The sequence below is a fragment of the Takifugu rubripes genome, chromosome 22 (assembly GCF_901000725.2).
Source record: "Takifugu rubripes chromosome 22, fTakRub1.2, whole genome shotgun sequence".
NCBI lineage: Eukaryota > Metazoa > Chordata > Actinopteri > Tetraodontiformes > Tetraodontidae > Takifugu > Takifugu rubripes.
The window spans coordinates 2,704,224-2,727,912 of NC_042306.1; the positions used below are offsets into that span (position 1 = coordinate 2,704,224).

The 23,689-nt window shown below is 42.5% G+C and overlaps 1 protein-coding gene across 2 annotated transcripts; it reads right to left on the reverse strand.

Annotated features, from left to right (window-relative positions):
• Nucleotides 1-361: 361 nt before the first annotated feature.
• On the reverse strand, nucleotides 362-23,689 carry LOC101061221 (corticotropin-releasing factor receptor 2). 2 transcript variants are annotated; one of them, XM_003975329.3, is made up of 12 exons: nucleotides 22,720-23,689; nucleotides 22,502-22,621; nucleotides 9,228-9,313; nucleotides 8,721-8,827; nucleotides 7,588-7,705; nucleotides 7,348-7,501; nucleotides 5,806-5,866; nucleotides 5,662-5,734; nucleotides 5,200-5,285; nucleotides 3,743-3,878; nucleotides 3,253-3,294; nucleotides 362-2,516 (listed from the first exon to the last, which is right to left on the reverse strand). In XM_003975329.3, the coding sequence occupies exons 1-12, from the start codon at nucleotides 22,838-22,840 to the stop codon at nucleotides 2,376-2,378; spliced, it is 1,245 nt and encodes a 414-aa protein (XP_003975378.1). In that variant the 5' UTR covers nucleotides 22,841-23,689; the 3' UTR covers nucleotides 362-2,375. The 2 variants fall into 2 exon arrangements, with proteins under 2 accessions (XP_003975378.1, XP_029687325.1); XM_029831465.1 differs by lacking the exon at nucleotides 22,720-23,689 and adding an exon at nucleotides 19,290-19,383 and having other exon boundaries at nucleotides 22,502-22,607.

The following is a 23,689-nucleotide window of genomic DNA, read 5'->3' on the forward strand; positions in this document are numbered from 1 at the left end:
AAAACTCATGGAGTCCTGAGGGTTGTGGAGGCAGAGAGCCATTTCTGCTCCACTTCACTGCAGCTCAGCCTGAAACCAAGCCGGGGCTGCACTCGCGTTACGTAACTTGGCGAGCGCTCTCTCAGGGCTCATTCACTAACATCATTGAAAACGAAATCTACAAGTCAGACAATTTGGTGCCACGGCGCTAGTGAGGCTGCAGCGGGATAATTCTTTGATCAACTCATTAAAAGACTCACATTTGTTGCCAGCGGGGCACCAAGGCACCAGATTTATCGCATATCATGGAAATATATCAGAATTGACTGTTATTTACAGATGATTCTCAATTATACCGAGACGTGAAAGGACAAAGAGGGTAAAATGTTAATGCAGATTTTTTATTTCACATGTGGAAGGTCAAATGTACATTATGGAGACATCATACAGAGAGAGTCGTTTCATTTCATTTGTTTTAAGGCAACATGGGTTTAGCTGAAAGACATTTGTTTTCAACTCAAATCTAGACATCAGTTGTCTTTTTATGTACAGCAATAATTGGACACATTTGACATCTCGCTGCATCTTATCTTCAAGGACATGAATGAAGTACATCTATACATTAATGGCATAAAAAAGCAAAATTCCTCTTTTTCGACAAATATCTGGGCAACATATCGACACGTAGACAATAAAATGTGGACAGTTTCTAGACATAATCTCAGTTTGTCTCTTTGGTGCAGTTGAAAATGGATTTTTTTTTTTAGTTCTAACAGATGAACAATTGAAATATTACGCTGAAATCATAGAAGTCAGCAGCTCTTTGGCTCTGAAAGAAATTCCACCTTAGAACATTTCCATTAGTTATGTTGGACTTTTAAACATAACAAATGTAACAAAAATGGAAATTTCAACTGAGGAGCATAAAATATAAAAAGTATTTTATTTTACATTTTAAATACAAGTTTCAGAGCCTTTACATTCAGACACTCACCCACATAGAGAGACAGACACACAAAACCTCTAACCCATACCTCTGCCCAGCCCAACCTTCAAACAACCCTTTGAACTTGTTAAGTTGAGGCAAAACGTCCTCATTTAGAAAAAGACGTATTCTGGTCCTTACTATGCAGCATGTACAAACACACAGACACACACACACACTCTGACATTTTGTCTTAAATCATATGAAATGACTGCTAAGCCTGTCCCCCTCTTCTCCATTCATAAGACATTATTATTATTATTATTATTATTATTATTATTATTATTATTATTATAAGTAGTAGTGGTAATAACAGCAATAATAATAAAGGGTCATTAATTTGCACTAAAAGGTTGAAAGACAACCAGAGCACTTCAGCCATCTCTTTGTTTTTTATCCTCAGGGTATGCTAGGCTAATCGAGTAGTGCTAGCAAAAGTCAAAATGTCCTCATTTGGTAAATTATGTGCTCTGGTCCTCATTATGTAGCATGGACAAGAAGACACACACACACTGAAATAATGTCTTAATTGTATGGAGTGATTGGCTACACCTGTTTGACTCTTTGAACTGAGACATTACTTCGCAACAATGACAGTTGATTGCCATTGAGTGTAAAATTGCCATTACGTGTTTCAAACCAACAATCAATCAGTCCGATCTGAGAAGCCATGAAAATTGATCTCAACCCCGAATCTTATCTTCATGAGCTGTGATGTGAAAATGTCATCAGATGGCACACAGAGAGTTTAATGTAATTCTCTAATTCAAATCAGAATCTGCATCACTATGATGACAACATTGACTTGAAAAGTCATGTAAAATAAACTATACATGGCACAAACAATCAGAACTGGCAGGAAGTTCAGTAGTGTAAACACTATTTAAGTCTAGCTTTGTTTGACTCAAAAGTATCGTTGAGGACATATTCTAAAGGCTTGTGTGATTTGAGGTGGACACAGAAACTCTTTTATATCTCAGAACTGTTCAGAAGAATGAGTATTTTATTATATTTAAATCCTTTTTCCTTTCATAGAGTCTGATTCTTTCTTGGGAAGCTGACTCAGAGACAACTTTTGGCTTCTCAATATTATCACACGTAATCGAAACGGCGAGATTTTCACAGCAACGCTTTGAGAGTCCCAGAAGATCCTCCAGCCTCCTCTCATGAATGCAGAGACGATGAAGCCACTATGGGAGCACCTGATCAGATAATTTGATAATCTCCTCTAGCCTGTATGCCGGTGAGTGTCGGGCTGTTTTGAGGCTGACGCGACCCGCACTCACAAGCTTGGTCCCACAGGGACGCGTTGTGGCCTTGTGTAAACAAATCACTCCGGATGTTCGTACTTGACAGAAAGATTAAGTCCGTTCTCTCAGATACGGTGGCGATTGTGCACTCACTCCCCTGCTCACACAGCTGTGGTCTGTTTGATGCTGTGGAAGCTGATCCTGGTGGGGGACGTGGGGATGGACATGGCTCTGGCCACGCGCATGCGGAGGCTGTGGTTGTCCTGCCAACGGTGCCACCGTTTCCTGACAGCAGAGCGCACCTGCAGTGCAGTGGAGGCGATAGAGAAAAATGACTGGAAAGCCTCTCTCGGTGATGCTGAGTTTGAATGACAGATGCTCATATCAAAAAGGAAATGGGAAAAGGGTTTTCATTCTGAAGGTCAAGTGGAATAAATGTTTGAAGTTTGTTTTCAAGCAGATAAAGGAGTCAGGCGGTGATGAGGATTTCAACACATTTTCAGAACATGCCCTCAAACCAATGTGAGCATATAAATCCAACCAAATGAGGATTTGAAAGTGGGAAGATCTCGTGTTATAAAGCGGGTTTCATTTGTTCGACGTGTTGCATGTAAAGTATCCAAATAGCCTCCTTCACACATTACAGTGACATTTAGTGACATTTATCAACCCTTCCATTATAATAATAATAGTCTGATTTATTAATAGTCTGATTTATTAGGAAAAGAACAGTCTCGTGTTTGGTCGCAGGCGTCATCCACCTACTTGTCATCTTTGATTTGCATGTGAGGATTTTTAACTCTAAAATCCTCAACGTGGATATAGATAAAAATATTTTCCAGCAACAGCCATCAAACCTGTGTTTGCTAATACTGTAATTAAGCCTGTTGTCATCAGAGTAGAAGCGCCAAATAGGTTAATAAATAACCAGCAGTATAACCGCATTTGGCTTTATTAGCATTCTACATTAGGAAGCAGAAGAAGAGTTAAATTAAATTGATGAATATGGAATAAATACTGCAGAACACACTGACTCACCTCTCCATTTAGGAAGCAATAAAACACTGAAACAAAGAAGCCCTGCAGAAAAAAAGAGACATTACTCAACCTCCAACAGTTAATGAGCTGCCAATTAGCTGGTCCTTAGATGAACAGGGAGAGTCGCATTTGTGGACACGTGTCTCATATAATACTTGGAGTTTAAAGTAAATACGGAACGGGTGTCTTCCTCTCATTTCTGCAGAGGATCGAAGGGAAAAGATGGCCACGGAGGAGTAATCACGCCGGCATGACAAAGTTAATCCTGTCAGCGCAGAGCTCTGAGCAAGCAGGAGGGCTTTATTGTCTGTAAGCACAGACATGGCGCTGCTTCACATCATCTGCCCATAAGAAGATTCACAACCTGGAAAGTTCGGCTCGGAAGAAGTTCTGCAGCCCTGAGATAACGCGCAGCGTGAGTCACTCCGCGTGCGTGTGGGTTTACCGGCATTTGGCTGGCGCCCCACCGCTTCGTTATTCGCCCTCTCACCTGAAACGACTGCAAAAAAGAGTTGAAATAGATGAAAACGATCTGAGCGATGTCGTCTTCTCCAGGGTTCACGAAGAACAGCATGTACGTGATGCCCAGCAGAGGCAGCAGAACCAGTGTTGCTTTCACAGCTTTTCTGTGAAAACAGGCGTCAGAGCTCTGAGTCAGGATCACACGAGAAACAAACACACACACACACACACACACACATATGGCTTTTGCTTGACTTAATATTAGCATTATAACTTGTCAGGTTTTGACGCACTCTATCTGTTAAGAATGAATAAATGTGACATTATATCGATGTCTCACACACACACACGCGCACACACACCTACATGAATGTCAGCTATAGATCGCTTATTATCATTTGTTTTAAAGGACTCTGCCCAGTTGAAGAGGCTTGTACTTTCATTTGCTGATGTCCTTTTGGCTTCAGGTTCATTTAAGTTTTAGGATGGTTTAACTCCAAACAGAACTGACTGGATGATGTTATGATGCTCAGAGGTCAAAGGTCAAGGGGAAATGACAGCCTGCTTGTGAAAGCAGTGCCTCAAGGGTGTTTATGTGAATCCTAAGCTTTAAATTGGGGGTCAAATGATGAGGTCAGAGCTCACCGGAAGCTCCTAAACATTATTCAAAAGAAAAAAAAATTGGAATTATGTTAAAGCAAAAGATTTGATTATTGCATGTTTATTTTTTTTAAAATAATTGGCCCTAGTATGGTGAATCCCATTTGTGAATAATATTTTCTTGGTAATGTGGGTTAATTAACACAATAAACTCTTTAAAACAAAACATACATGCTCACATGGCTTTATTTACATTTTTATAGTTTTATATTTTATATTTATATTCTATTTTTAATTTATTCTATTTTATTTCTTATTTTATTCTATTTTTATTATCTTTAATAGGTTTAATGGTGTGTAATGGTGGTGGGTAATTTTTGTACAGTGCTGTACGTTTTTGGAGATGCTAATTTCCCTGATGGACACCCCCTAAAGGGATCAATAAAGTAGTAGTGTCTGTCTGTCTGTCTGTCTGTCTGTCTGACAAATGACATCACTGTTTCTTTTCCAGGACATGTTCTGCAGAGGTTTGGAGCTGGACTATATTTGCCGGGTGACTCTTCCCTCTTAAATCTGTGGTTTATGCATCACATCTGCAGCAAAACTCTCAAACTCTGAGCCACCTCCCGAGGAGGAGACGGCTGCTTAAAATAAAAGGTGAGAAGACACTCATAATTCACCAGCAGTTATGCTAGCAGCAGCAGTCCTCCAAAAACACACACATGCATGCACCAGTCTGGGATAACTTAGTTTCCACTCAGTTTATTTAGCCTTTTATCATCCGAGAATTCTTTTCACTAAATGGTCATTATTTGGAAAATTCAATTTCATTCAAGACGGCATTTCAATGTTGAGTATAGTCTAGGTTACAGCCTTTGAACTCACCTGTACTGTATTGTTTCAGACGTGGTTGAAGCTCTGAGCTTGGTCATCAGGATTCGCACAATGTTGAACAGGAAAACAAAGTTAATCTAGAAAAAGAAACACCAAAACTAATAAGGGTGAGGCCTCCCACACTTCGCTGAGAGCTATTTCCTGCTACTAACACCTGCTGCTTATTTACAACAAGTGGGAAGCACAAACAAGGTCTTGTTTGACGAGCACTCGATGTCTAACTGGTGCACCATTATCAACCGTAACAGCTCACAAAAGCGTCAGCTTTCTTATTAGACGGACACTTTAAAGCATCAGGAAGCTTATTCTGACACAAAGGTTGATGTTAGGGGAAAGTGGAAGGCATTAGAAAAGTGCTTTTACTTCAGTTTATTGATTCGTACATGCATTAGAATGATTGAAAATGAACAGCAGTGAGCGTGCAACATAAGGATTTTCTCTGATATTACTCACCAGAAGAACAAGAATAACTGGGCCCTGGTAAATGTAATCCATATATTTCCCAGGTTCTTTACCAAACCAACACCTGTTAGAAGGATTAAATGGCATTCAATAATGAACATTGGACCCTGACTTGTTTGTTTTTTAAATACTCACTGTTCGTTTTCATAGTACAACTTCCCTATGGCCCAGGCTACAATGATAGGACATGGAATACCTGAAAAACAACGTTTCATGTCATTCGGAAAAAGAAATTCCCACCACGCTATGGTTTGTACTGTTGTTTTTTGTTTTATTTTAAAGAGTAACTCTCCTAATTGTCTTCCCTGATTTGCTGATTGTTCCCCATTACCCCCATCTGTATACATCTCCTGCATCTTCCTTTGTCCTGTTGTTTATCCTGGTCTTTTGTCCTTATTCTATGGTTTGGTTTAGTCTTTTCACAGCTGTTTTTCATCTGCCTCCATTGAGAGTGATGATTATTTCTATTTAGTGTGCGTTTTTTCCTCACCTATAAGTATTGCATCTTAATTGTTGAGAAGCCTATTGATCCTGTTAAATGAAGTCGGCTTTTGCTGTTACTCTTTCTCTGCATCCAACTCCTATTCTGAGTCCCGGCCTGACAATATTAAGCCATTATGGTATAATAATCTTGAAATATTACACATAAAGCCAATATGAGTGAAATAGCCCTGCCATTAATTCCATTTTTAAGTCACCAGTGCCAAATAATCATGTGTTCATTTATACTTATACCTCATATTCCATTTGTCTTTTCATTTTTAATGTTATTGATGCACTGAGATATGTATATATTCTCTCTCAAAGAGAATATAAATACCAACTAAACAGTTAATCCTGGAAGTTAATGGCTGCATTTCTTCTACTTCATAATTAGAGGCTGAACAAAGCTTTAAGTAATAGCTTAATGTAATTCAAGGTGAGTGTAAATAATTCATGTGGCCATGACAGGGCATCTGTTACAAGTTAAGAGCTCATTTTTATCATTATCCACACTCCGCTGCATACCTGTTCCATTTCCTCTCTGCTGTACTTGCGGACAAACATTCAATGAAAGTCAAAATTTGAAAATGAATATTCCATTATTGTAAACAAAATCATTTAACCTGAAGGAAACGGCAGATTATGGTTTCACATGCTCTGAAACCGTCCAGATTCCAATTATTCTTAACATCTTTCAGCATAACGTATATCAAACCACCATTCTGACCAGTCAAGTATATCAGTATATATTTCATATAAAAAACTGTATTATATCATAAAAAGTCACATTAAAGAAGCTAAAATTGTACCTTTGTCACTGAAAACTAAATTGACTGCAATTTTACACAAGATTTAACCTGAGTAATTGTACTAGATTTACTAATTCATGTTACCTTAAAAGTTTCCAAGACATTTAACCAAGAGATTAAAGTTATTCAGGCTAAAATTGGAGTCATAAACATCCTTCCTCCCCTCATACTGCCTCTCACCAGCAATTATGTAATAAATTAGCATAATCTCACAAAGCACATCATCAAACTTTGATTGCGTCACACCTCCGGGGCTGAATTGTTGTGGGTTTAACACTTACGGCTTCCATTCGCCAGCAAAATGTGTCATTGGTGTAGCAAACTGCGAACCCTCCACACACAAGCATAAGTGTTCATAATGGACTGTCAACGCGGACACACTCACACCAGCCGATGAAAAGGAAGACCCACTTCCGAAGCTTATCGGTTGAATAAGTCATGACGATGGCAGTATGGAGGTAACAGCCCTCAACGAACATCCAGAAAAAGTTTGTCACCACAAAGTAGTTGTATATGGTGGTGATCAGTCGGCACCACGGCTGGAAAAGAAAACACTCAAAGTTAAAAAAAATAAATAAAAGGAAACGCCACTCTCCCAACCTGAGCATCGTGCCAACGGCGTTACCTCATTACTCTCGTGGATGTTGTGGTCGATCAGCTGCAGCAGGAACCACATCACGTTCCTCAGTATGAAGGTGGTGATCAGATTCCAGTGGATGATGTTACGGAGACACCGTATGCTCCTGCGTTGGGGGGAAAAAAGCCCTTTTTCACGCATGTATGTTTTTTTCCACGGGATGAGAATGCTTCAGCGCGCTGATGCTGCTGTACATGTTTGGCCAAGCAGATGGAGAATCTAACAGGCTGCAAAATATTCAATTATTTAGCACGGTTGCAATTTAGCGATAAAAGTGGGCTGAATCGCATCTCCTATTTGCGATGGGTCGCAGGGCTACATGCAAAGAAATGAATGTTTAAATGAAGTCTTGCTGTTGGGAAATCTTTTCTGTCTAAATTTATTCCATGCATGTCAGAGATGTCAAACCATCACATTTGCAGCCTCATGCAGTGTGAATATGCTAGATTCATAAACTTCAAGTGAGAGTGTTAACACTTCTTTCAGAAAATTTCCAACACACCAACCAAACACAATATTGATTGATGCCGTCGGGAAGAAGGAAAATCAAAACTTTCACTTCAGAATCCCATCGACCCAGCTCCCAGCTAACGCTCTCTGCTTTGTTCTGGCATCCTCTGGGTAGTGTTTGTGTGCGTGTGCGTGTGTGTGTGTGTGTGTGTGTGTGTGTGTGTGTAATTATGACCTATTAAGGACTGGGACATTCATGTCACCCGCAAAGTGGGGACATTTTTTGGAAATGTTTTGGCCGGTCCTCGCTAACTCCAAAGGGCTGTTTGAGGGTTAAAACTTAAGGTTGGGTTTAGGTTAAAGCTAAAACAAGAAGGTAGTGAATGCATCATATCAATAAAAGTCCTTACAGAGACAGAAGTGCAAAGTGTGTGTGTGTGTGTGTGTGTATGAGTGTGTTGGGTAGGGAATTATCTCAGGACACAGAAAAGGTACATCTGATGGGAATGGGGGCTGTTTTTTTACTCCTGTGTGTCATCTGTGTTGAGGTCTGTTCATTTGACATAAGCGAGTTAATGATAAACAGGACATTAAATGAATTTCCCTGAATGTCTCCTCTGTGGTCTCGAGCATAGGGGCGCACATTTAGACGGTACTATTTCTGTACTTGCCTTAAGCACAAGAAGAGAATGAAAGCCACGACCAGAGCTCCCACGGAGATACAGTGGCCGAGGTAGTTGATGATCAGAGCTACTTTGTAGTGGACAGGATATTTTCTCTGTAAAGAACAAATGACATATTTATTCAACTGAAGCAAAGAAAAAGAGAACTTTTAGGAATTCTTTATCTCAAGGTTTCAAATGTCATTGACATACTTCGGCTCTCAGGTTTAAAAATATGTGAGAAAATGGAACAAGGTCCAGAAATAGACGTGAGGAGAGGATCAGATCAAGAACTCATTACAATCATGGCTGTATGCCCTCCTGTTGTGATTAAAGCACCACAGACTCCATACTGATTTGTTAATTCATCTAGAAGTACACATCAGATCTTAATTGCACCACATGGGGAAGAAAAGCAAGATATTGCTGTTCAAGAGGCATGAAAAATCAACACAACACATGGTTGCTCTCTTTGCGAGTTATTGAGTAACGCCGCTATGCCAACTAAACACTAACCTTCTCCTCCAGAATGGGCTCGCAATTGGAGTAATTGCTCTTCAAAGCCCATGTCCCATTATCCATGCACTCCCTGTAAGCACTCCCTGCAAGAAATCATTTAAAAGTGAAGTTTAGGGAAGAAAAGAGAGATCAAAGGCCCATCTGTTCATCTTGGTCATGTCCTCTGTTCCGCCCGGCTCCTTGCAGTAGCAGTGGTGCTATGTTGTCTCTGCTAGGTAAGCTAAACCAGCCCAGCAATTCGCAAGGAGCTCGGTGTGAACTGGAGTCCTTTAATCTGGTCTGTGCCGAATACAAATTCATCTTCTTCTTTTTTTTTAAAATTCAGTCCGGGGTTATGCAAAGCCTCTTACTCTGACAGTTCACATATCTTTTAAAACCTGCTTCCTCCAGCCAACTTTGAATTGTATTTCTCATTTTCCCCTCCTCTCAGAGGGGCCTTTATTTCTTGACAATGGAAAACACTTCACGGCACTCATAAAGCCAATATATACTCTTGTGCACAATTTCTTTTTTTTATTTTCTACCTCTCTTCCACATATCAGCCACCAACATCAAAAAATGAACTTTTATAATAACTGTCTATCAAGAAGCAACTGTACAGCTGACTGACAAGTGTGTGTGTGTGTGTGTGTGTGTGTGTGTGTGTGTGTGTGTGTGTGTGTGTGTGTGTGTGCATGCATCTAGAGCATGTCAAACTCAGTCCTCGAGGGCCATGATCCTGCCGGGTTTTCTATCCCACTGAATGCATTTTCAGCCTGGTAGGACAGAAAACCCAGCAGAATTGTGGCCCTCAAGGACTGAGTTTGAATCCCAAATCTGTCATTAGCAGAGTAAGATCCTTGGCATTCTCATTACATCAGCCAGCTTTTTCATTGGAAAGCATATCCACAAAGCGACAAACAGGTTAAAATAGACATAAACAGGCCCCATAAAAGAGGAATGATCCCCTTTGACTAAAGGGAATATTTGCTGTCCTGTTGTTGACCAGATTTAAAAAAAAAAAATCCCAGATGTCAGCTGTTGGTGCAGACGAGAGCTGCTTAAATCAAACCGGGCTAAATCTCCAAAGCACTTGAAACTGCCTCCGCATGTTTATTGATCCGTTGTCATGCAGCTTTTACACAGTTGCAGTGCGGCTTAAGCAAGCGTGATATGCACTGACTGCCACGCGCATGCCTGGCATATAAACTGGGGCAAATCGACCGTTGAAGCGGAGCTGCAAATTTGGTTTGTGTCAGTGGTGAGGACACCAAGTTATTTGCGCGAATAAGCTCAAGATAACGCAGGGATGTGGCTCCAATTGTACTGTAATAAAAACACAACCCATCATACAAACAATAATCCATCATTTATATAATAATAAGCATATATGTAATGTTATATATGTAAGCCATGGTCATAGACAGAACTCTGTAGCCTACTGGCAAATAAATTAATGACTTATTAGACAGCAACTCTATTACAGACTAATCTTACATTAGCCGTCATTTCTAGCGATGAACGTTAGCACTTGTGGTAACACCGCCATCTAATGGACAAACATACGAACACCCACAATAAATAAAAATGAAACGAAGGCAACGCTGGGATACACACAAACTTGTACATATTGACGTCCCTCCTAGCCAATGGGATGACAGGAAAATGCTAGGCGATAGCCAATGGCAGAGCAGCTACAAGCAAGTTTGTGTTCGCTAAACTCCGCGAGCTGCGAGTAGCAGCGGTAGCGTAATTTTGACCTTCGTATCCTGAAATTTCCTTCGTAACAAGACGCTTCGTAACCTGAAAAATTTGCATGTAGAGACGTTCGTAAGTAGAGGTCCCACTGTAATGAACTGATCTTTATATACAAAGTGTCTCAGTCTGACCGCTGAACAAGCAGCAGAGGCAGGAAAATAATCTAACAGGAAGAAACCTTCAGCTGGACCAGGCTCACATGGGGAAACCTTCCTGCTGATGTCCTGCTGGGTGGAAAGGGGGGCAGGGTTGAGACAGTCACATAGACGGAGCAGGGGGCCCCACAGCTAAAGGCCCAGGGCCAACATTCTATTTTTAAAGATTCTGGGAGGCACGAGTAAAAACAATAACAGATATTGCATCCACACGATCACACACAGACACACACACACACACGCCTTCAAACATGGTTTGTATCGTGTTATGGACAATCACACCAAAACAACATCTGCGTGACAATGGAGTCGCATAGCGTCAACACGGGTGACGGGTGTCTGCAACACCCGGGGAGATCATTCGGCCGCATTTATCTTCACGCAGCCATAAAAGTGGTGCATTATTCTACAGACAAACATTAAAACATTACCCACTGTGGAAAATCTGGGATCTAAGACAGCGGTAGCGGCTACAGCGGCAGATCAGAGTCGTGTTTAGATGCTGTTCAGGCTCTCCAGGCAAATATCACACTGTGTTTGTCAAACAGTCACAGTGCAGAAATAGAGGAAGTGGAGCAGGTTGCAAAATGTGTCCCTGTGAGCTGTTTTATCAGGCCACAAATAACTTAAATCACTGAGACAGGGAGAACATTTTCTAGCTCACCATCTGTTTATTATATTTATATAATAAATACACACCCTTTATTGCACATTACTTGATATTTACAAGGCTAATTCCTACCAAAGTGGTCTTTATTCTCTTTAATTTGTAAAAAGCTGCCACATGAAGGTGTTAACAACCTTTGGATGCCGACCACACTCGACTGGAGCTAAAACAAATGTAATATTCCCAGCTGAATCACGCTTTGCCAGCTTTGCTCCCCTCCTCCGCTGTCCACCCTGCCAATGTTCTTATTTTTCTTGGATGCACAAATACATAGGGCGCACGCAAACGGCGTGGCCACTCAAGGGTTGGATGAATGAAGGCTTGGTTTATGGGAAAGGAGCTGTGAATCGAACAGCTTTCAGGCTGTTTGTGGAGCATTTCCTCAATAAGGGATTCAGTCATCCGCTCGGGAGGGCACCTAAATGAGTAATTCACGTTCATCACTAATGTGGGAGACACTTTGCTGCTGCTGCTGCGGAGGTGTTTCTCCTTCCGGCTGATTGACTCTCTGCAACAATGCCACAGGATCTGAACCTGACAGCATTTTTCACTTAAAGCTTGTGTAACCCCGCCTCTGCTTGCGGCGTGTTTGATTGCTGGCTGCTTAAGTTTGACATGTATCTCTTCATTTGTGTGTGTGGTGTGTGTGTGGGCGGTGGGGGAGGAAGGGTGGGGGGGCATTTGAGGCAATTGATGGGTTCAATCCAACAAAAGACAAAACAAAATGAAAAACATTCACGGTTATTAAATCCTCTCAATTCACAGTTACTGTCATGCTGAGATTAGCTCGCTGTCTAAGTTGCTTTGTGAACTAGTCCATAAACCCGTGGCCTTCTGTTTGGGTGTGGGTGAAACTGTCCCATCGGGGATGAGCCAATATCCCAAAAGTGACTGAACACCCCAGCGTTTCTCTGGGCCATTTGAACTTCAATCCTGCAAATTTAATGCTTGTTTATTTCACTCAGGAAAATTAGCAGCTTAATGATAATTTGAAGCCAGCGTGTTGATGCGTGCGTATCTAAAACAGGCAAAGCAGGGAGGCCACAGCACGACGTGTGATTAGGAGAAATTAATTCTGCTGCGGTGCCGACATCCCAGAATTAAATCTGCGATCACACTGAGGGATCTGCTGGGTAACAAATTACCTTGTAAGCATTTAAATTCTATTTAAAACATATTAATGCAAACTTCAGTGATGTAATTTATATTCCAAAGGATTAGATAATTCTAACACACTTCATCTACCGACATTTAATGAACAAATTCATGCTTTAGTTTACAGGATTAAATTATTCTAAATGTAATAAACTCGGATCCTTGGACATTTTAAACCCACTTTATTACCACCTTTGTTTTAGCTGTATTGCTGGAGCGTTCCCTGCTTTGACTGGAAGGTTGTTGCATTAATTACAAAAATAATTTACCTTGATGGCCACAGCTTCAAGTGACACCATCACACTTTATAGGAAAATGATGATTGGACTGGCACTTAAATGGAAAGTGAAATCAGGAAACACATCGGATGTGAGAGTGCGCTGTCCCAGCCTTCCAGCATGAAGCCACTCGCAACTGTTGGCAGCTTTTCTATCAGACTTCTACACTACTTGCCACATGTTGAGAAATGGCGGTGTGAAGAATTTACTTCCCTCTTAACAGTGTCAAGGCATAACTTTAATGCTACCTTGTATTGTTATAGTGCATCTTTGCTTGTTTTAATTGAAGGGAACCTGTTGTACTCCTCTGTTGCTGTCTGCTACCTGCAGCCCTTCCAACATGCTTAATGCGTCCTGACTGGTGTCCTCTTTAGACCTAACCTTCAGTACGAGGCCACTGGACTTGCAGTCCCTTTTTAGAAGACCCTTTTCTCTCTCACCCTCTCTTCAGTTTTAAAAATCTGGTTTGGAGCCAGAGTCTTTAGCTCCACGAGAAGCATCACCAGCCCCTTATTTGTCAGGAGTGGGAAATTTGACACAATCTCCATACTTTTCAAACCACGGAGTACAACTCACAAAGAAGACAAAACGCCCAAGAACAAGTAGGGCAGGAGTGCTGCGACACAGGAGAGACAGAGCTGCACATCTCCACTTGCTCTACTAAACACCGTACAAGGAAAATCTAAGATGGATGAGATGTGAAATGTCTTCCAAGGAGAGGTTAAAAAGATTGAACCACTTCTTAAATCTGACATGGATGAATGACGTCCCACACCGATGTCTGAGGAGCTGCTGATCTCCATCTTCTGCCCCTGGTGAGGAAGAAGTTCTGGACTGAAAAACAGCCTTGTAGAACACAAATCCTCGAAATCTTTCCGGAAGGAGCCCATCAGTGTGACACCTGTCCTCCACCTGACAATAATCTGACATCCTGGGCGAGGACTTACTGTAAGATCTGAGCTACTTTCCTGCAGTGGAACCTAGCAGAGGGTGTCAGAATCAACTTTATGCATAGCCTAGGGCAAGAATAAGCATTTTAAAGCACTTAATTTTAGTGCTTTGCAGTTTATGCACAGCTTTTATCATTATGCAGCACCTAAAGCTCAATTGCTAAAAAAAAAGGGGAAAAAGGAAAAGAAATACAACGTAAAGAAGGAATAAAGAATAAAATCTCTAAAATAAGAGTGACAAATTGGAGCACGCAGAGAGAAGACAGCTGGAAGACAGGTACAGCACATTGAGACGGGGCAAATGAGAGTCTGTGCAGCCTCATCCTGCAGATTCAGGCAAAAATAGACTCACTTCTGGGATGCACCAAACTTGTGCCGCAGAGCTGCTACTGGAAATGGAAACACTGGTGATAATGACTGTGGATAAGCTCCAGCTGTTGCGTTACGGCGCTCACACAGCAGGGATCTGCATCCAGATTGGATCTTTGGATTTTGTTTCATACGCTTGCAACGCTAACACAGGTCACAATCCCCCCTGTGACCGACCCCCCCCCCCACCTTGTCCAAGGGAAAAGAACCTTTTGCATGTTTCCAAGATGGAAAAAGGCATCAAAAATGCTCCAGCACCCTGTGCGACATCATGTAGAACAAATTCATTTAAACCTCCAATTTCCACACGCGGGCCCGTAGTTCATGTCGTAAAGTGTTAGTGTTAGTCGACATTTTCATGCCAACCGCACAACACTGAAACATTTGCTGAAACCCGGATCGAGCCGGGTTTGATTCCAACCACAAGTGGCAGCTGCACCATTTCATGGGAAAAGAAGACTGTCCTGTCCTTGTCACTTTCACTTTATTATATATTTTGTCAGAGGTGCTGATCCTTTCAGAAGCAGAACAAAGTCTCTGACTCTCTGGCATTATCAGCACATGCTCTCCAAAGGACTGAATTATCTGAAAAGATTTGCCTGGGAGCACTGTCCTGAGGGACCGTCGAGCCAGGGTCCAGCAGACAAGTGGAGCCAGTTCCAAATGTCTCATTGTGGTCTACTCATTGTGTCTTCAGCCGTTATGATAACACATGCAGGGAGTAATAGACATGTATTATGCATAACGTAGATCAGGGAAATTATGAACTAAACTCAGGGGTCCCATGTTACCATACGCATTAAAGGAGTTTAGCATTTATGGGATGCTAAACTTCAACCGCTGCTCTGCTCTTTAAAGTTTACATTACCAAGCTAGTCATCAACAACAGCATTCTATCTTACTGTATTTCTCTTCCAATCAGTTCCTGATTGTTCAATACAGGCAGCCTGGAATGAAAAAAATAGCCCAACCTTATTGTACCCCAAGGCAGAGATAAATGTGTTTGCAGACTCATGTCATAACGATCTACCCCAGGGACGAATAAAGCTAATATTTCCACATATTTCCTGTTTAAGGAGTTCAGATTAATCTCCGACTCCATTAAGCAAAGTGACCACTCATTGAAACATGTCACATCAATTTATTTTCCCTGGAGCTCACAGTCATCTTGTCAAGATGTTGTTTTTTTTTTAAATCGATAATAAGAATTGAGGATAATTCACCTTTGATTAACAGGTCAATCAAGTGTGTAGATGGGAGTGAAAAAGCTTTTCGACGTGCTGCGCTGGATACTGGAACCCTTATTATTACGGTTGACTGCATGTAATAAACTAAGCTCTGGTTGGGAAATGTGTTCATGATTTAGCTCTGCATTCCCTACGGCAAGGTTCCTGTACCAGAATTTAAATATACACTCTGTTACTTACCACAAGGTGCAAATAATAGAAGAGATATTTTTACTCTTAACCATAAATGATAAATGATAACAGCAAAAACAAAGAGGCACTAAGCAAGAGCCTGAAACAGTAATGAAACTAATGCAATCGTTCTAATTGTATTTAATTTAATTAATTTCTGATAATTCTTTACATGTCTACATATACGAACACGCTTGTTTGCAATTTGACTCAATTGGGAGAGTCTTTGTACTCGTAGATATTTAACATTTTTGATTTACTGACACGACATGACTTTTATGACTTGTATATGAGGTTGTTGAGCGAAGCCCATCTTCTTTACCCCTTTAACCCTTTCGAGGTAACGGGGAGGGGACACAATGGGCGAAGGTAGGGTCCAGCCCTGGATGAGTCACCAGTTCATCACAGGGTCCTATGTGAACATTTGTGGGTTTAGTACCTTGCTCAGGGGTACCTCGGCAGTGCCCTGAAGGTGTTTTAGCACCTTCCCCTATTACCTACCATGTTTTTGCCTGCAATGGGGCTCGAACCGAGAACCCTCCCAGTTCACAACAGCCCGAGCCCCCGCCACCCACTGTTGAGGGAAGTTATTTATTTATATTCATTTGCATTCCTGCCACCAGATGGCGCTAATCAGACAAGCTGGCTGGTGGCCCGGAGCGTCGTTTGCGTTAAAGAAGGTTACTGGGTTCAATCTGAGCCACCGGTCAAGTGCAAAGCAGGACAGATGACCTTTTTACGACGGAAACCTTACCAACAGCTGTTTTTCGTAAGCTTCCTGACAAATTAGTGTGTTTTTTGAGCTTTGGAACTTCACCGCCATTCTTTTCTGTATTCAGTTGGTGAAAGGAAATGAGCAAAAGTCCACGTGATAGGTGATTTTGGCCCGGAAGAGAAGTTGATTAGAAGATATTACACTGATCCACACAGCTCAACCTACATATGCTGCCACAGAATACCAATAACAACAAAACCACAAGAGAATTCAATTGATTCTCATAACATATGTTTGCATTGTTATTTTTTTCCCACACTTCTGAGGCAAAGAACTTTCTGGATGTTACTGTTAACATCCTCCCAGTAGGTCTCTATTTCTCTTTAGCATGAAAGAATCTAAAATATTGACATCAGGGTAGAGAAAAACATCAAGGACCCATCATAAAATTGGAACGTCTGTTCAGAGTTAAGATGGGTTAAGATGTGTTTGCAATGTTTGTGAATGCAAAGCCGCATCGCAGGTGACGGAGCTAAAAACACATTCAGTGTCATTGATGTGAGCTACAAAGATAAAACACCAAATGACAGACATTTCACTGCTCACAGCCAAAAATGCTGCAGACTATTCAGCAATCAGAGGCAAACAGGCTTCAAATAACCAACCCATTCCATCAAGCTCTGCTTATAAAGCGTACTTGTTGGGGTACGGAGCTTCAAGGTACGGAGCTTCAACAAGCATGTGTCTGTCACGATGGCGCGGTGCCATCTTTGTGCGGTGCATTCGGTGCTATACACGTCCGTGTCTTGAGCCATGTCTTCGAAGGTATGAATGTTACTGAGCTGTGTGTGTGTGTGTGTGTGTTAAAGGATGGTGCTGGACGGGCCCTCGGGGGACAGGGTGTGCAGTGGGTAGTGAAATGTTAGTCACATATGTTGGCTTGACCAACCTATGACCCAGTTTCTCCCATCCTTCGTGGGTCAATCATCGGGTTCCTTTAAGAAGCAGCGGGTTGTGCTGGACTCATCAGGGAGGGATTCTCAGCTAGGAAGCCATCTGCGCTGCAAGACCGATTTGGGCGTATAATCATGTTGCATAAGCATAAATAATACCTTAAATGTGCAGCCTGCCCACCATTTAAAGTGGAAAGATCAGTTTCATGTTAATCCCTGACAGGACTGTGAAACATATGAGGCATCACACACAGCAGACACTAATCATCAGGTTATTACCTCGTTTCACTTTCAAGTTATTAAATAATTAACTTTAGTCAGGGGCTGGCTGAAGGCTAATATGTATCACAGATGTATTTGCGGCGCTCCAAAGCTGCGAACAACAGGAGCTAATCAGCTGACGTGGGTTCAGGATTTGATTTTCCATCATTGTGGAGCTTCCCAGAGCCAGATCATCATAGATCAGTGCAAACTTCCTGCACGCTCTGATCTATAAACCTGTCCCTGAAAGCGCAAAGAAAATGTACAAACACTGGAAACTTTCTTACGAAATGAAACCAGTGCTTGGCGAGCGGGGTAGTAGAAGAGAAGCACTTCAGCTCACCAGGGTTCATTGAATATGCTACGGTAATCCCCCCCTCTGTTCCTAACGCTGTTCTCACCATCGACTGGAGCGTTTCCAACAATAGCGTTAGACTAGCCTACTTCGCCACGCAGCAGCCGCTTCCAGCCTGGCAGTAATTCAGACGGACACATTGAGTCAGCAGTGGAGGGCAAGGCTGCCTACAACCTGACACGTTTTTACCTCCATGGTTCCAGCAGCATCAACCCTCTGTCCAAAACAGCAGAGAGACGTTGGTGGAGTGCAGACGTACGCAGAACATCCCCAAACCAGGCGGCTCGTTTTCATTCACCATATTCGTTGTGGTACAAAATAACGCTGCGAAAATGTGATTTTAATGTGATTTTAATCAGATAACGTTGCACTGGCTGAAGCGTTTGGAACATAAAGCCGCTCCGCTGCTCTGGCCGAAGCCGATGAAAGCGATACTGTTGACTTTTACACTTTATTACTCTTGATAACAGACTCAATAACATCCTATTGTAGTAACTGGGATGGAGCTATGTTTACCAGGAAAGTATATCGTGAGCAGACAGGATGTGTCCTCTGATTCTGACGAGCACGCGCGGCTGTTGGCCACCAAACCACCAAGCCTGACTCGCTGAGTTATAACAGACTGGCTTTAAATCCCTGATCACAGAAAGTATCGGGTCACCCTTATTAAAAAAGGCTAACATATTTGCTAAGATCATCGAGTCTGCTGAGTACATCTTGCCCTGCCCTCAGCTTAGAGGAAAATAGGTCTTTGAAACAGCAAAGAATAATCTTAAGATGACGTATAGCCACTGTTACTGTACTGTACACATCAAAACTCAAAAAAAGAAATAAAGCAAAATACCGGCAAGTTTTAAAAATACATAAACCTCTTAAGCCATTCTGCGGAGCCATCAATATTTATAAGAGCTAGACGAAATGGAAAGGACTTTATGGTTCCTGATTTACCTGAGTCGGCCTTTTAAGCCATTCAAAGCTGAGGATTTCTACATGACATTTACAGCGCGCTGATTCGCAAAACTCACTTTTGAAATACAACAACAGACCTGATTGTGCTGAGGACACTGTGGCACAGGAGTAACTGGGAGAGTATTCAAGCATCTGGGGTCACGCTAGTCTCAGTTGGACGTCTGTTGAGCTCTGAAATGCACAATATAGCAAGTGGAAGAGAATCTATTGAGCCCCAGAAGTCAAATCCTGTTTACGGCAACGCACATGCAACCGTGCTGAGTTCAAGGCACAGTGTGCTGCAATTTCACATCAAATTAATTTTCTAATTGCACATCAGCCGTGCAATGCGGCTGCTGTGTTAACACAAGCCCGAGTGATGTTTGGGCTTACGTCTATTGTTAGCGTGACCTATTTTGTCAGTTTCGTTTTGTATTTATGGATCCAAATTGATGCAGCAAATGTGAGCCAGCAGGATCATGATCATCGCGTCGGGATATCGCTGCTGTGGAGAGTCACATCATCCAGTAATACATATCAAATCAAACAACTGTCCCCCGTGGCGTTTTACCCAGCTACATAATCCACTCAAGTTCTGCCGCTAATAAATTCCATGTGCTAACTTTTTTTTTTAAGACAGGGCGCTTTTACGGAGCATTTTGTCCTCACAGTAGTTGAAAAACCCCATGCTGAAGTCATATGTTACCATTTCAGCACCTACGCAGGTTCACAAAAGGATCTATACATCACACAATGCAAGGCTGCATCGTGTCTATAACAATCAGTGCACAAACAATGCTTGTGTTCCCCCCACCCACACTGACTTGTCTAGCAAAGCTTTTATTCCTTTACATTTAAAATGTACGAGCACAACGGCAGCCAGAGGAGCAACAGCCAATTTGCTGTTACTTATCTATAATTACAGTCTTACCCTTACATGCACGTGCCGACTAAACGGCCGCAGTGACAGGTTAAGTCAACGCAACGATCTGTTGTAAGTCTGAGTCCTGCAGATGAGGCAGCCCCCCCTCCGCCCACTACCCCAGCTGGATGTGCCCCCGCCAAACAGCAAATACCAGTCATGAATTTTTCAAGGAACACGACAAAGTGCCCAGGGGAACTCCTGACTTCCCAGATCTAAATACAACCGAGCTTTCAGGACGTGATTGCAGGGAGGCAAAGCAGCCAGCGCACGTCCTCACCTCGCATGTCCAAAGGGATCTGTTAATGTCAGGCATACTGCATCCTGATTGGCCAGAGCTGAACGGGTTTAACGCTGTTGCTATCTTAGCCTCCAAAACATGCAAACAATTTTAAATAAGGAACATTCAAACTCTATAAGCCACAACTCGCCTTATTAAAAAATAAATAAATGACTGTTTCAAGGGCCACAGTCGTCTTGACCTTTAACCACAGCAACAGTCTGTAGATTGCTGCGGCTAACCTGACAATAATAACATAAACCAGTAATATTGGCTTGGTATCAAAGTCCAAACTTCCTTTGCATCAGGGAGTGAATCAAGCTGCAAAAATGCTCTGGGGGTCCCCAGTCTGCAGGAGGAAGGAAAATGAAGAGATTTCCTCGAAAGCAGCTGGGAAAAAGCACAAACCGACACAAGAGCAAACTGAATATCATTAAGACTCAAGTGAGAAACCCGTCCACTGTTGCACCCCTGTCAGATAGAAGCATCTGATCTTAATGCACACTTCATTTGACTTTTAATCTACTGAGGATCCCAGTTGGAAGATCAGTTTTATGAGTATTACCATCCAACAATGACGCCCAGGGATCCGTCGCAGAGGGTTTGACTTTACATTCACATTCCCCACCAAATTGTGCTCTATACAGGGGCGAATGGGTGCGGTAAGAGGAGACGGGCTGGCAGCTGTGTGTGCGCATCGGCGTGTGTTGGGCGGCTTTTTTCTTTTTCATTTTTTTCTTTAAAACGTTGCACCTGAGCCTTTTCTAAAACGCAACAGGGAGGCCATTACTCTCTAGACTGTCACCTCCAGCCCTTTCATCTCAGTGCATCCGCGTCATTTCTGTCGTTATTCCACGCAATTTATGCCCAAGCTAATTGTGCGTCTGCATCACTGTCATTGATCTCATGATACATACATTTAAAACCATAACGCGGCGGTGCTGTTGTGATCTGGTGATGTGATACGTGGTCCCCAGCTCTCTCATTACAACCACTGGTTCTTTTGCTGTTGAGCTGAATAAAGAATGGCGGGTATTGGCTAACTGGTCTGTTTTTTTTTTGGGGGGGGGGGGGGTTGTGCTCAGGGTCAAGACGTGGAGACGCGGGTGGAACTGAAGGGAAAATAGCTGTTGTTTGATTGCAAAGCACTATTTTATCCCCACCCTCAAAGGGGCTGATGGCCTCTGTGATGAGAGGTGTGAAGGACTGCTGCGGGTGTGGACACCCACAGGACAACCGCGCAGGCTCATATTTCCGTGTCACGGGGGGAAGGGGGGTGGGACAAATCAGATTTGGACAACTGCTGTGCAGAGGCCCATTTTATAAATTCGGATTCCTGATGATGCGTTTGTTTTTGACCTGTTTTTCTAATCTTCTGATGATGAAATATGGGAACGACAGCAGCAAAGGCATTTTCCAGATGAAGCGGGACAAATTAAGAGAACAGGTCAATTACCAATCACAATAATAAGGTCCATCCATCCCTCTGTCCATCGATCTGTCCATTCATCCATCCATCCTGTGTTAATGCCACTGCCTTTTCCTGATCAGGGTCACACTGGTGCTGGAATCTATCCCAGCAGACACTGGCTGAGACAGGAAGACACCATGGACGGGTCACCTGTCCATCATACAGACACACGCACACACACACTGTTCCCTTATGCACTCGTGCCTACAGTATCTAAAGTGAGTGTTTTTGGGAATGTGGAAGGAAACAAGAGTAGCTGGAGCAAACATGCAAATTCCACACAGGAGTGCCAAATCTGGAAGTGGACCCAGAACGCCTTCACGGTGAAGAATATCAATAACATTAAAGTGATATTAGGACCTGTGAGCAGCTCAGAGTGCTCCAGCTGCTCTGGTGACAGCAGGCGCAGCCTAATGATAACTGAGATCCACATGTTTTATTCTCATCTGTGAGCAAACCGCCAAAGAAAATAACCAACAAAGGAGGAGAGATGAGTAGATTGGTGATTCTCTTGACAGCTGTAATACTTCCCTTTGACAGAAGTCATAGATCAAGATTTTCTTGATTTGAAAACGAATGTGTTTAGGGACCTTTCTGCCACCCAAATTAAAACTTTTATTTGAATTCCAATTCTTACTCGTTGTGTTGTACTTCACCCCGTTGATGAACTCCGGGCAGGGTCTCTCTACGATCTTCCCAGCGCTGCTCCTCGGCCAGCAGGTTCCAATCTCGTCGGTTGTGGCATTGCAATAAAAACCTGGAGGGGAAAAAAAGACGTTCATTGTTCTCATCCAAGAAGTGTTTAGCCAAAAAAAAAGGAAGGAAGGAAGGTAGGAAGAAACACCTCCACCTTACCATCAGTATTCAGCAAAGACAGCGAAGTGTTTTCCAAAAAAGTGTCTTGGAAAGCGTCCATCAAACTACAGTTGATGTCCCCGAGCTCCCCGAAGATGATCTGATAGATCGTAGCGTCCATGACGCGCGTCTTCAAATAACACCAACGTCAAGCGGGAGCGGACGGACGGAGCCCAGCAGTGTCCACGGGGTTGTGAAACGGGGCAGCAGTAATGACAAACAGAGAGCGCGGCCGGCGCTCCCGCTGTGAGATGCGCGTCTGGCCAATGAGAGGCGCGCAGCCGCGCGTTCAGCGCCGCGCCGTGCCGCGCCGCGCCGGGGAGCTGCAGGAAGACGATATCGCGCCAGCCGCCCACATGTCCTGTTTATCTAGCAATTATTTCTGAAGCTGCAGGAGGCGAAACAAAGTATTATTTAGTAATTTAGCTCGTTTTGAGTTCTTAGAGGGGCAAAATAAATGGGTGCTATTTTTCACATGACATGCATGTAGAGGGCATTTGTGTAGTATTAGAGGTTTTCACCCTTTTGGTGTGTGGATTATAATAAACTGAGATGGGAAGTGTGAAGTTCTATTAAGTTTATATTAAATCCTATTATTTTCTGCTACCGTGCAATGTTGAGGTTCCTATATTTTCTATTTTTTCCTAAACTCATTGTCATATTCTGTCTGTCCGATGCCAGATTAGCATTATTTGGCTGTTATAGAAAGGAACAGACTAGAGGCTGCAGAGAAGGAAAGCAGTTCTTAAACTGAAACATTAGAGGTGCAGCCCTTCAGGAACCATCAATCCTGGTGAAGATGATCCCCAGAATTTTACACAGCACTGTAAAAGTAAGCACACCACAATGTATATACAAAACAGGATACTTTATAGATATACTCATCCTCTCCAACTCCTGAAGGTGCTGTTTCTTTGCTTCATACTGTACACATTTGATATGGTGCCTAATTGTGGCCATGGGGGCAGCA

Coding starts and splice junctions, on each gene's coding strand:
- LOC101061221 (XM_003975329.3), bottom strand. CDS start 22,840: ATGGACGCTACGATCTATCAGATCATCTTCGGGGAGCTCGGGGACATC. Junction 22,622..22,719: donor GTCTTTGCTGAATACTGATG/GTAAGGTGGAGG, acceptor TTTCCCCTCCAG/GTTTTTATTGCAATGCCACA. Junction 9,314..22,501: donor GGTGAAGTACAACACAACGA/GTAAGAATTGGA, acceptor GATTTCTTGCAG/GGAGTGCTTACAGGGAGTGC.